Here is a 12049-nt window from a genome sequence, read left to right on the forward strand (position 1 = left end):
GACTCAGTTACACCAGCTCTATCAGGAGGAATGGGACAAAATTCACCCAACTTATTGTGGGAAGCTTGTGGAAGGCTACCCGAAACGTTTGAACCAAGTTAAACAATTTAAAGGCAACGCTACCAAATACTAATTGAGTGTATGTAAACTTCTGACCCACTGGGAATGTGATGAAAGAAATAAAAGCTGAAATTAATTATTCTCTCTACTATTATTCTGACATTTCACATTCTTAAAATAAAGTGGTGATCCTAACTGACCTAAGACAGGGAATTTTTAATAGGATTAAATGTCAAGAATTGTGAAACACTGCGTTTCAATGTTTTTGGCTAAGGTATATGTCAATTTCTGACTTCAACTGTATACTAAAGAGGTTTCATTTCCTTCCTCTCCCTCCCTCTCATTCTACCTACCCCCCTATCCTCCCTGTCTCACTCCCTCCCTCTCATTCTTCCTACCCCCCTTCTCCCTCCCTCCCTCTCATTCTTCCTACCCCCCTTCTCCCTCCCTCCCTCCCTCTCATTCTACCTACCCCCCTTTTCCCTGTCTCACTCTTATTCTTCCTAAACCCCCTCCCTCCCTCTCTCTTATTCTTCCTAAACCCCCTCCCTCCCTCCCTCCCTCTCTCCAGGACACTGTACATCGAGGGGGAGAGGAAGCTTGACTTCCAGGGTTGGTGTGTGGGCATCCAGAAAGCAGCAGGCAGTGCAGGAGACTCTCTTAGTCAGCAGCAACTAACTGAGGCCGACATCCCTGTTATAGTGGACCGCTGCATTGACTATATCACACAGTGCGGTAAGAGTGTGTAGCTGTGTGTGTAGCTGTGTGTGTTGCCTCGTGACTGTAATAGCGGGAGTTCTGATTCACAGAGACCGAGAAGCAAAGGTCAACAAATCAGCACTGTTCTCTCTCTCTCTCTCTCCCCCCCCCCCCCCCCCCACACACACGGTCATGTGTTAACTTCTGCTCTCTCTTTCTCCCTGTAGTTTATTTCCTATTATGACTCGCTGGTCTTACTGGAGATCAGGCTGTTCCTGTTGTGTTCTGGGTAGTTTATCCTGTGTCGTGGTTGAAATGTTTGGCTGCGTTTCACACTCAAAGTAGACAGCCCTCAACCCTAAACCCTCAGCCCTTGATTGACGCTTTACATTGTCACATCCGAGTGTACCTTAAATGTGCCTTGCCCAAGCGAGTGAGAGTGATGATTGGAGAGGCAACGTACTTGGTGGAAATCTTCAAGTTGAGCTTAAAAACAACTAACCTAAAGCTGTTAATGTACCTAGCAAGCTAACGTATCTAGCCAGCACTCCTGTCAGGTAGCTAGCTACAGTTACCCATAGCTGGCTAGCAAGCTAACGTATCTAGCCAGCACTCCTTTCAGGTAGCTAGCTACAGTTACCCATAGCTGGCTAGCAAGTTTTATAGTTTGGTAATTTATTCCAATAAATTTCAGAATTCCAAAAATCTTTTATATTTTATAGGCTCCTCAGTACGAGACTAAGCCAATTTGCCAACACTAAAATCAATGTGTGTGTGTGTATATATATATGTGCAGGGTGTTAGCGTGCAGCTTCATACTTTTTTCTGACATGCAGAAAATGCAGCCTTGTTGATTCAATTTGACACACCAGAGTTTGACATGTGAATACAATTTGCATTGAATTGTGGGTCATATCAACCCCGTAAGTGACCAAAGTTCTTCACTCCCTCGAGCTAAATCTAGGGCCGAGGGGGCAACATTTGTGAATTGGACCTCCACTTAAGATGGCAATCAAACTGCATCCGGTTTCGACTGGGATTATCCAGAGGGAAAGTAACAGCTGAGGGGGTAAAAATAACGTATTTGGACTGCAGTCTTACACCATGCCCAAACCCGACACGCGTGCATCTGCGTGTGCAAATTGATTTTGTCCTCCCACACCAAACGCCATCACGACACCAGGTTGAAACATCAAAACAAACTCTGAACCAATTATATTAATTTGGGGACAGGTCGAAAAACATTACACATTTATGGCATTTTAGCTAGTTAGTTTGCAGTTGTTAGCTAATTTGTCCCTTTTAGCTAGCTTGCTGTTGCTAGCTAATTTGTCCTGGGATATAAACATTGAGTTGTTATTATACCTGAAACGCACAAGGTCCTCTACGCCAACAATTAATCCACACATAAAATGGTCAACCAAATCATTTCTAGTCATCGCTCCTCCTTCGTCCTTTTCTTCTTTGGACTTTATATGGCGATTAGCATCTAACTTTCATAATAAGGTGTATTACCACAACCGACCGACCTCCGTTCAGCTTTCAATCACCGACGTGGGTATAACCAATGAGGAGATGGGAGAGGCAGGACTTGCACCGCGTTCAGCGTCACAAATAGAACTGACTTCTATTTTAGCGCTTGGCAACGCAGACGCTCGTTGGCGCACGTGAGCAGTGTGGTCAGCATGTTAGTCTATTCCGTCTGCTGACTCTCTTCATAATCCCTTCTGTGCTCTGATTGGCTGCTACTCTGACAGTTTTGGTTGGTCAGTAAGAGAAGGGCGAGAATTGAAACACTGTGAACCATGTCAGGAGTATGTGTTGTGGAGTGGATATTAGTGTGTGTCTGAGTTTTAATCTGTGTGTGTTTTAGGTCTGACGTCTGAGGGTATCTACCGTAAGAGCGGTGTGAACAGTCGCGTGGCGGCGCTGTGCGAGGCGTTTCGGCGTGATGCCCGTAATGTGCGTCTGAAGGAGGAGGAGCACCAGGTGGACGACGTGTCTAACACACTGAAACGCTTCTTCAGAGAGTCTGGAGAGGGCCTGTTCACCATACAGGCTGCTAGCGCATGGCTCAGCACACCTGGTGAGACCCGCACGCTAACACCCTGCACGCTAACACCCTGCACGCTAACACCCTGCACGCTAACACCCTGCACGCTAACACCCTGCACGCTAACACCCTGCACGCTAACACCCTGCACGCTAACACCCTGCACGCTAACACCCTAACCCCTACACCCTAACCCCTATACCCTGTATCCTGCACCCTAACCCCTACACCCAACCTCTACACCCTGTATCCTATACACTAATCCCTACACCCTATATCCTATACACTAATCCCTACACCCTATATCCTACACCCCAACCCCTATATCCAACACCCTGTATCCTACACCCTATGCACAACACGTTATATCCTACACCCTAAACCCTACATCCTACCCTATACCCTAAACCCTACATCCTACCCTACACCCTAAACCCTAAGACCCTGTATCCTACACCCTAACCCCAACACCCGGTATCCTACACCCTAACCCCAACACCCTGTATCCTACACCCTAACCCCTACACTGTGTATCCTACACCCTAACCCCTACACCCTGTATCCTACACCCTAACCCCAACACCCGGTATCCTACACCCTAACCCCAACACCCTGTATCCTACACCCTACACCCTAACCCAAACACCCTGTATCCTACACCCTAACCCCAACACCCGGTATCCTACACCCTAACCCCAACACCCTGTATCCTACACCCTAACTCAAACACTGTGTGTGTGTTGTTTGTCAGTGATCCCAGAGGAGAGCAAGAAGATCTCTCAGTACCAGCTGCTGCTGAGCCGCCTGCCCAGAGTCAACAAGGCCACGCTACGAGCCCTGGTCAACCACCTCTACTGGTGAGACACATATAAACACACACACACACACCCCTCCGCTCAGAGTGTAATGGTGTGTGTGTTGTCCACAGTGTGCAGCGGTTTGCAGAGCTGAACCAGATGAATCTCCATAACCTGGCTATAGTATTTGGCCCAACACTGTTCCAGACCGACGGGAAGGACTACACAGCTGGCCGCGTCGTAGAGGAACTCATAGAGCACTACACGGACGTCTTTGAGGTCAGAGATGCTGTTAACTCTAACCCCTGACCCATAACCTCGAAGAGGCAGCAGGTAGCCTAGCGGTTAAGAGCATCTCAGCGCTAGAGGCGTCATTACAGACCCTGGTTCAATCTCGGGGTGTATCACAGCCGGGCGGCGCACAATTGGCCCAGCGTTCGTCTGGGTTAGGGGAGGGGTTGGCCGGATTAGGCAGTCATTGTAAAATAAGAATTAGTTCTTAACTGACTTGCCTAGTTAAATAAAATAAATAAATAAAAACTGAAAGATGTGCCCTTGAGCAAGTTACTTAACCATAATTGCTCCTGTAAGTCACTTGGTAGGGGGATGGTTTGGTAGGGGGATGGTTTGGTAGTGGTTTGGTTTGGTAGTGGTTTGGTTTGGTAGTGGTATGTAATGGTATGGTATGGTTTGGTAGTGGTATGTAATGGTATGGTTTGGTAGTGGTATGTAATGGTATGGTTTGGTAGTGGTTTGGTTTGGTAGTGGTTTGGTTTGGTAGTGGTATGTAATGGTTTGGTAGTGGTATGTAATGGTTTGGTAGTGGTATGTAATAGTTTGGTAGTGGTTTGGTAGTGGTATGTAATGGTTTGGTAGTGGTAGTGTTTTGGTAGCGGGATGGTTTGGTAGCGGTAGTGATTTGGTAGCGGGATGGTTTGGTAGTGATTTGGTAGCGGGATGGTTTGGTAGCGGTAGTGGTTTGGTAGCGGTAGTGGTTTGGTAGTGGGATGGTTTGGTAGTGGTATGTCGTTGTCTGGTCTGGTAGTGGTAGTAGTTTGGTAGGGGGATGGTTTGGTAGAGGGATGGTTTTGGTAGAGGGATGGTTTTGGTAGAGGGATGGTTTTGGTAGAGGGATGGTTTTGGTAGAGGGATGGTTTTGGTAGAGGGATGGTTTTGGTAGAGGGATGGTTTTGGTAGAGGGATGGTTTGGTAGAGGGATGGTTTGGTAGAGGGATGGTTTGGTAGTGGGATGGTTTGGTAGTGGTATGTAGTGGTCTGGTCTGGTAGTGGTAGTAGTTTGGTAGGGGGATGGTTTGGTAGAGGGATGGTTTGGTAGTGGGATGGTTTGGTAGTGGTCTGGTCTGGTAGAGGGATGGTTTGGTAGTGGGATGGTTTGGTAGTGGTATGTAGTGGCCTGGTAGTGGTAGTAGTTTGGTAGGGGGATGGTTTGGTAGGGGGATGGTTTGGTAGAGGGATGGTTTGGTAGTGGGATGGTTTGGTAGTGGGATGGTTTGGTAGTGGGATGGTTTGGTAGTGGGATGGTTTGGTTTGGTAGTGGGATGGTTTGGTTTGGTAGAGGGATGCTTTGGTAGTGGGATGCTTTGGTAGTGGGATGCTTTGGTAGTGGGATGCTTTGGTAGTGGGATGTTTTAGTAGTGGGATAGTTTGGTAGTGGTATGTAGTGGTATGTAGTTGTCTGGTCTGGTAGTGGTAGTAGTTTGGTAGGGGGATGGTTTGGTAGAGGGATGGTTTGGTAGAGGGATGGTTTGGTAGAGGGATGGTTTGGTAGAGGGATGGTTTGGTAGAGGGATGGTTTGGTAGAGGGATGGTTTGGTAGTGGTAGTAGTTTGGTAGGGGGATGGTTTGGTAGAGGGATGGTTTGGTAGAGGGATGGTTTGGTAGAGGGATGGTTTGGTAGAGGGATGGTTTGGTAGAGGGATGGTTTGGTAGTGGGATGGTTTGGTAGTGGGATGGTTTGGTAGTGGGATGGTTTGGTAGTGGGATGGTTTGGTAGTGGTATGTAGTGGTCTGGTAGTGGTAGTAGTTTGGTAGAGGGATGGTTTGGTAGAGGGATGGTTTGGTAGTGGTAGTAGTTTGGTAGGGGGATGGTTTGGTAGAGGGATGGTTTGGTAGAGGGATGGTTTGGTAGAGGGATGGTTTGGTAGAGGGATGGTTTGGTAGAGGGGTGGTTTGGTAGTGGTTGTGGTTTGGTAGCGGTTGTGGTTTGGTAGCGGTTGTGGTTTGGTAGCGGTTGTGGTTTGGTAGCGGTTGTGGTTTGGTAGCGGTTGTGGTTTGGTAGCGGGATGGTTTGGTAGCGGGATGGTTTGGTAGCGGGATGGTTTGGTAGCGGGATGGTTTAGTAGTGGTATGGTGTGGTAGTGGTATGGTTTGGTAGTGGTTTGGGATGATAATGGTATGTTTTGGTAGTGGGATGGTTTGGTAGTTTTATGGTTTGGTTTCGGGATGGTTTGGTGTGGTAGTGGTTTGATAGTGGTCGTGGGATGGTTTGGTAGTGGTATGGTTTGTAGTGGTATGGTGTGGTAGTGGAATGGTATGGTAGTGGTGGGATTTGGTAGTGGTATGGTGTGGTAGGGGGATGGTTTGGTAGTGGTGTGGTTTGGTTTGGTAGTGGTATGGTTTGGTAGTGGTATGGTTTGGTAGTGGGAAGGCTTGGTAGTGGTATGGGATGGTAGTGGTTTGGTAGTGGGATGATTTGGTAGTGGGATGGTTTGGTAGTGGTTTGATCGTGGTTTGTTAGGGGGATGGTTTGGTAGGGGTAAGGTTTGGTAGAGGTAAGGTTTGGTAGTGGGATGGTTTGGTAGTGGGATGATTTGGTAGTGGGATGGTTTGGTAGTGGTTTGATCGTGGTTTGGTAGTGGGATGGTTTGGAATGGTTTGGTAGTGGTATTGTTTGGTAGTGGTATGGTTTGGTAGGGGTGTGGTTAGTGGTATGGTTTGGTAGTGGTATGCTAGTGCTTTGGTTTGGTAGGGGGATGGCTGCAGTGTGTGGTAGGGGGATGACTACAGTGTGGTAGGGGGGTGGCTGCAGTGTTTGGTAGGGGGGTGGCTGCAGTGTTTGGTAGGGGGGTGGCTGCAGTGTTTGGTAGGGGGGTGGCTGCAGTGTTTGGTAGGGGGATGGCTGCAGTGTTTGGTAGGGGGATGGCTGCAGTGTTTGGTAGGGGGGTGGCTGCAGTGTTTGGTAGGGGGTGGCTGCAGTGTTTGGTAGGGGGATGGCTGCAGTGTTTGGTAGGGGGGAGGCTGCAGTGTTTGGTAGGTGGGTGGCTGCAGTGTTTGGTAGGTGGGTGGCTGCAGTGTTTGGTAGGGGGGAGGCTGCAATGTTTGGTAGGTGGGTGGCTGCAGTGTGAGCTGGTCAGTGGTGTTTCAACCACGGAGTGAGTAGTTATACCGGTTATACGGTTATGTTGCTGTGTGGTTGACCGTGTGTGGTTGTGTTGCGGTCCAGGTGGATGAGCAGCAGCTGAAAAGGCAGCTGGATGAGATCACGGTCATCATTAAAGTTAGAGAGAAGTTGAACCTCAACTCCAGCGTTCCTGTGAGTAATACAGTACATTCACACACACATCTCAACTCCAGCGTTCCTGTGAGTAATACAGTACATTCACACACACATCTCAACTCCAGCGTTCCTGTGAGTAATACAGTACACTCACACACACACATCTCAACTCCAGCGTTCCTGTGAGTAATACAGTACACTCACACACATCTCAACTCCAGCGTTCCTGTGAGTAATACAGTACACTCACACACATCTCAACTCCAGCGTTCCTGTGAGTATTACAGTACATTCACACACATCTCAACTCCAAGGTTTCTGTGAGTCACACAAACTTCTCATGTGTTTGCAGTGTTCTGCTGTAACCCAATGTGCTTTAACACGTGTGTGTGTTGTGCAGGCGTCGGGGTCAGCAGGTGACTTCATCTGTACAGTGTACCTAGAGGAGAAGAAGGAGACGGCAGAGCAGCATGTCAAGGTGACCTCTCACCTCTGACCTTAACTAACCCTTCAGACCTCACCTTTATCACGATAGGGAAATAGAGTAAGAAGAGTTCCAGAATGTCACTCCCTCCACTGCTCTCCCCTCTAGATCCCTGGTTCTATGACGGCAGCAGAGCTGACCTGTGAGATTCTGGACCGGCGGAAGATCCAGGTCAGAGAGAAAGACTACTGGAGCTGCTGGGAGGTCAGCCAGAAGGAGGAGACCGGTGAGTGGAGAGAGAGATGAGAGGTCAGCCAGAAGGAGGAGACCGGTGAGTGGACAGAGAGATGGGAGGTCAGTCAAAAGGAGCAGACTGGTGAGTGGACAGAGAGATGGGAGGTCAGTCAGAAGGAGGAGACCGGCGAGTGGACAGAGAGATGGGAGGTCAGTCAGGAGGAGGAGACCAGTGAGTGGAGAGAGATGAGAGGTCAGTCAGAAGGAGGAGACTGGTGAGTGGACAGAGAGATGGGAGGTCAGTCAGAAGGAGGAGACCGGTGAGTGGACAGAGAGATGGGAGGTCAGTCAGAAGAAGGAGACTGGTGAGTGGACAGAGAGATGGGAGGTCAGTCAGAAGGAGGAGACTGGTGAGTGGACAGAGAGTTGGGAGGTCAGTCAGAAGGAGGAGACCGGTGAGTGGACAGAGAGATGGGAGGTCAGTCAGAAGGAGGAGACCGGTGAGTGGAGAGGGGAAAGAGGTATGGGATGGAGAGGAAGGGGACAGAGTTATGGGATGGAGAGGAGGGGGACAGAGGTATGGGATGGAGAGGAAGGGGACAGAGGTATGGGATGGAGAGGAAGGGGACAGAGTTATGGGATGGAGAGGAGGGGGACAGAGGTATGGGATGGAGAGGAAGGGGACAGAGGTATGGGATGGAGAGGAAATGGGATGGAGAGGAAGGGGACAGAGGTATGGGATGGAGAGGAAGGGGACAGAGGTATGGGATGGAGAGGTGGGGACAGAGGTATGGGATGGAGAGGTGGGGACAGAGGTATGGGATGGAGAGGAAGGGGACAGAGGTATGGGATGGAGAGGAAGGGGACAGAGGTATGGGATGGAGAGGAAGGGGACAGAGGTATGGGATGGAGAGGAAGGGGACAGAGGTATGGGATGGAGAGGAAGGGGACAGAGGTATGGGATGGAGAGGAAGGGGACAGAGGTATGGGATGGAGAGGAAGGGGACAGAGGTATGGGATGGAGAGGAAGGGGACAGAGGTATGGGATGGAGAGGAAGGGGACAGAGGTATGGGATGGAGAGGAAGGGGACAGAGGTATGGGATGGAGAGGAAGGGGACAGAGGTATGGGGTGGAGAGGAATGGGACAGAGGTATGGGGTGGAGAGGAAGGGGACAGAGGTATGGGATGGAGAGGAAGGGGACAGAGGTATGGGATGGAGAGGAAGGGGACAGAGGTATGGGATGGAGAGGAAGGGGACAGAGGTATGGGATGGAAGTGCTAGGGAGAAGTGATGCTGCTGTTGAAGCTCTGTTCTGTTTGTCTCTCCTCACTCTCCTCTCTCTCCTCACTCTCCTCTCTCCCCTCTCTCTCTCACTCACTCAGAGCGTCCGTTGCATCATCTGGAGCGTGTGTTACCCATCCTACACTCTCTGGGTACCGACTCCCACCTGCTGGTCAAAAAGAACCTGGCCATGGAGGCCATACTGGTCTACCTGGGTACACACACACTAACACACACACATACATGTGGTTACCGGGTTAAAATGGAAACAACTCAAAGATGAACAGTTTAGGCATTAGTTCTGAGTGGTTAAGGTTGGGGTTAACACTTGCTAGAGCAGTGCTGTAGGTGCAGTGTTCTGAGTGGTTAAGGTTGGGGTTAACACTTGCTAGAGCATTGCTGTAGGTGCAGTGTTCTGAGTGGTTAAGGTTGGGGTTAAGGCTTGCTAGAGCATTGCTGTAGGTGCAGTGTTCTGAGTGGTTAAGGTTGGGGTTATGGCTTGCTAGAGCAGTGCTGTAGGTGCAGTGTTCTGAGTGGTTAAGGTTGGGGTTAAGACTTGCTAGAGCAGTGCTGTAGGTGCAGAGTTCTGAGTGGTTAAGGTTGAGGTTAAGGCTTGCTAGAGCATTGCTGTAGGTGCAGTGTTCTGAGTGGTTAAGGTTGGGGTTAAGGCTTGCTAGAGCAGTGCTGTAGGTGCAGTGTTCTGAGTGGTTAAGGTTAGGGTTAAGGCTTGCTAGAGCATTGCTGTAGGTGCAGTGTTCTGAGTGGTTAAGGTTGGGGTTAAGACTTGCTAGAGCAGTGCTGTAGGTGCAGTGTTCTGAGTGGTTAAGGTTGGGGTTAAGGCTTGCTAGAGCAGTGCTGTAGGTGCAGTGTTCTGAGTGGTTAAGGTTGGGGTTAAGGCTTGCTAGAGCATTGCTGTAGGTGCAGTGTTCTGAGTGGTTAAGGTTGGGGTTATGGCTTGCTAGAGCAGTGCTGTAGGTGCAGTGTTCTGAGTGGTTAAGGTTGGGGTTATGGCTTGCTAGAGCAGTGCTGTAGGTGCAGTGTTCTGAGTGGTTAAGGTTGGGGTTAACACTTGCTAGAGCAGTGCTGTAGGTGCAGTGTTCTGAGCAGCACCAGTTCACTCCCATTTCTGGGTGAATGTTGTATTTTATTTTATTGTGAGCATATATTTACGTTCTCAGGACCTTTTCAAACGTCTGGAATCTAAGTTTGTTTCTAGTGATCAGGCTGCTAACACACAATTGAATTGACTTCTCAGCTCTACTATTACCCCTATACTGTTTCTGATTTTGTACGATCTGTCCCCCCATAGCCAGTAAAGTGGATGTGTCCAAGCACGGGATGGTGAAGTTCCGGGAGGAGAGGAGCATTCTGGGATTGGGACTGAACACCGGCAGCTTCCACGACCGCTACTTCATCCTAAACACTGTCTCCCTCAGGATGTACAAGGAAGTGCGGGTAAGACACACACACACACACACACACACACACACACACACACACACACACACACACACAGAGACACAGAGACACAGACACACACACACACACACACACACACACACACACACACACACACACACACACACAGAGACACACACACAGAGACACACACACACACACACAGAGACACACACACACACACAGAGACAGAGAGCTAATCTGTCTGTTTTGTTTCCCTGTAGAGTAATCGTTCAGAGAGGGAATGGCAGGTGAAGAATCTGAGGGTCTATCTAGGCATCAAGAAGAAACTACGACCACCCACCTGGTCAGAACACCTCTTTGTCCTCTCCTCCTGCCTGGTCAGAACACATCTCTGTCCTGTCCTCCTGCCTGGTCAGAACACCTCTCTGTCCTCTCCTCCTGCCTGGTCAGAACACCTCTCTGTCCTCTCCTCCTGCCTGGTCAGAACACCTCTCTGTCCTCTCCTCCTGCCTGGTCAGAACACCTCTCTGTCCTGTCCTCCTGCCTGGTCAGAACACCTCTCTGTCCTCTCCTCCTGCCTGGTCAGAACACCTCTCTGTCCTCTCCTCCTGCCTGGTCAGAACACCTCTCTGTCCTCTCCTCCTGCCTGGTCAGAACACCTCTGTCCTCCCCTCCTGCCTGGTCAGAACACCTCTCTGTCCTCTCCTCCTGCCTGGTCAGAACACCTCTCTGTCCTCTCCTCCTGCCTGGTCAGAACATCTCTCTGTCCTCTCCTCCTGCCTGGTCAGAACATCTCTCTGTCCTCTCCTCCTGCCTGTTCAGAACATCTCTCTGTCCTCTCCTCCCGCCTGGTCAGAACATCTCTCTGTCCTCTCCTCCCGCCTGGTCAGAACACCTCTCTGTCCTGTCCTCCTGCCTGGTCAGAACACCTCTCTGTCCTCTCCTCCTGCCTGGTCAGAACACCTCTCTGTCCTCTCCTCCTGCCTGGTCAGAACACCTCTCTGTCCTCTCCTCCTGCCTGGTCAGAACACCTCTCTGTCCTGTCCTCCTGCCTGGTCAGAACACCTCTCTGTCCTCTCCTCCTGCCTGGTCAGAACACCTCTCTGTCCTGTCCTCCTGCCTGGTCAGAACACCTCTCTGTCCTCTCCTCCTGCCTGGTCTCTCTCTCTATGTAGTTGGGGTCTGACTGTGATGTTTCCTATCTCTCTCTATGTAGCTGGGGTCTGACTGTGATGTTTCCTATCTCTCTCTCTATGTAGTTGGGGTCTGACTGTGATCTATAAAAGTGAAAAACAGGAGAAGCCAGAGAAGCAGCAATGGTGAGTCCCTGAATGTGTGTCCTCTGTCTGTGTATGCTATGCAGTATGTCCAGAATATCTGGAGGCCTACTGAGCTACACACACCAGGGAATAGGGGTCTGCAATGGGAGATCTTTTACAGACGAGAAGAACTCAAAATCCACTTTTTATTCTGGCTTTGACTATAATCCTGTAAAAACACACCTTACATCCTTACCATATCCCATGTCTATCTTATGTTTCCTACTCATCTTAGCTTGTC

The 12049-nt window shown here is 49.8% G+C and overlaps 1 protein-coding gene across 1 annotated transcript in view; it reads left to right on the forward strand.

The window, feature by feature from the left end:
• Positions 1-11827, forward strand: part of LOC139399580 (arf-GAP with Rho-GAP domain, ANK repeat and PH domain-containing protein 1-like) — a gene marked incomplete at its 5' end in the record, with an annotated part of 32748 nt that extends 20921 nt beyond the window's left edge. The window contains 11 exons of the mRNA XM_071144943.1: positions 632-795; positions 2633-2845; positions 3564-3669; positions 3741-3888; positions 7073-7162; positions 7527-7604; positions 7719-7836; positions 9169-9282; positions 10377-10522; positions 10750-10832; positions 11749-11827. Of these exons, the coding sequence (XP_071001044.1) occupies positions 632-795; positions 2633-2845; positions 3564-3669; positions 3741-3888; positions 7073-7162; positions 7527-7604; positions 7719-7836; positions 9169-9282; positions 10377-10522; positions 10750-10832; positions 11749-11812 (1324 nt within the window). The remainder of the gene's footprint in view (positions 1-631; positions 796-2632; positions 2846-3563; positions 3670-3740; positions 3889-7072; positions 7163-7526; positions 7605-7718; positions 7837-9168; positions 9283-10376; positions 10523-10749; positions 10833-11748) is intronic.
• Positions 11828-12049: the final 222 nt, after the last annotated feature.

Source organism: Oncorhynchus clarkii, unplaced genomic scaffold (assembly GCF_045791955.1).
Source record: "Oncorhynchus clarkii lewisi isolate Uvic-CL-2024 unplaced genomic scaffold, UVic_Ocla_1.0 unplaced_contig_9784_pilon_pilon, whole genome shotgun sequence".
Taxonomy (NCBI): Eukaryota; Metazoa; Chordata; class Actinopteri; order Salmoniformes; family Salmonidae; genus Oncorhynchus; species Oncorhynchus clarkii.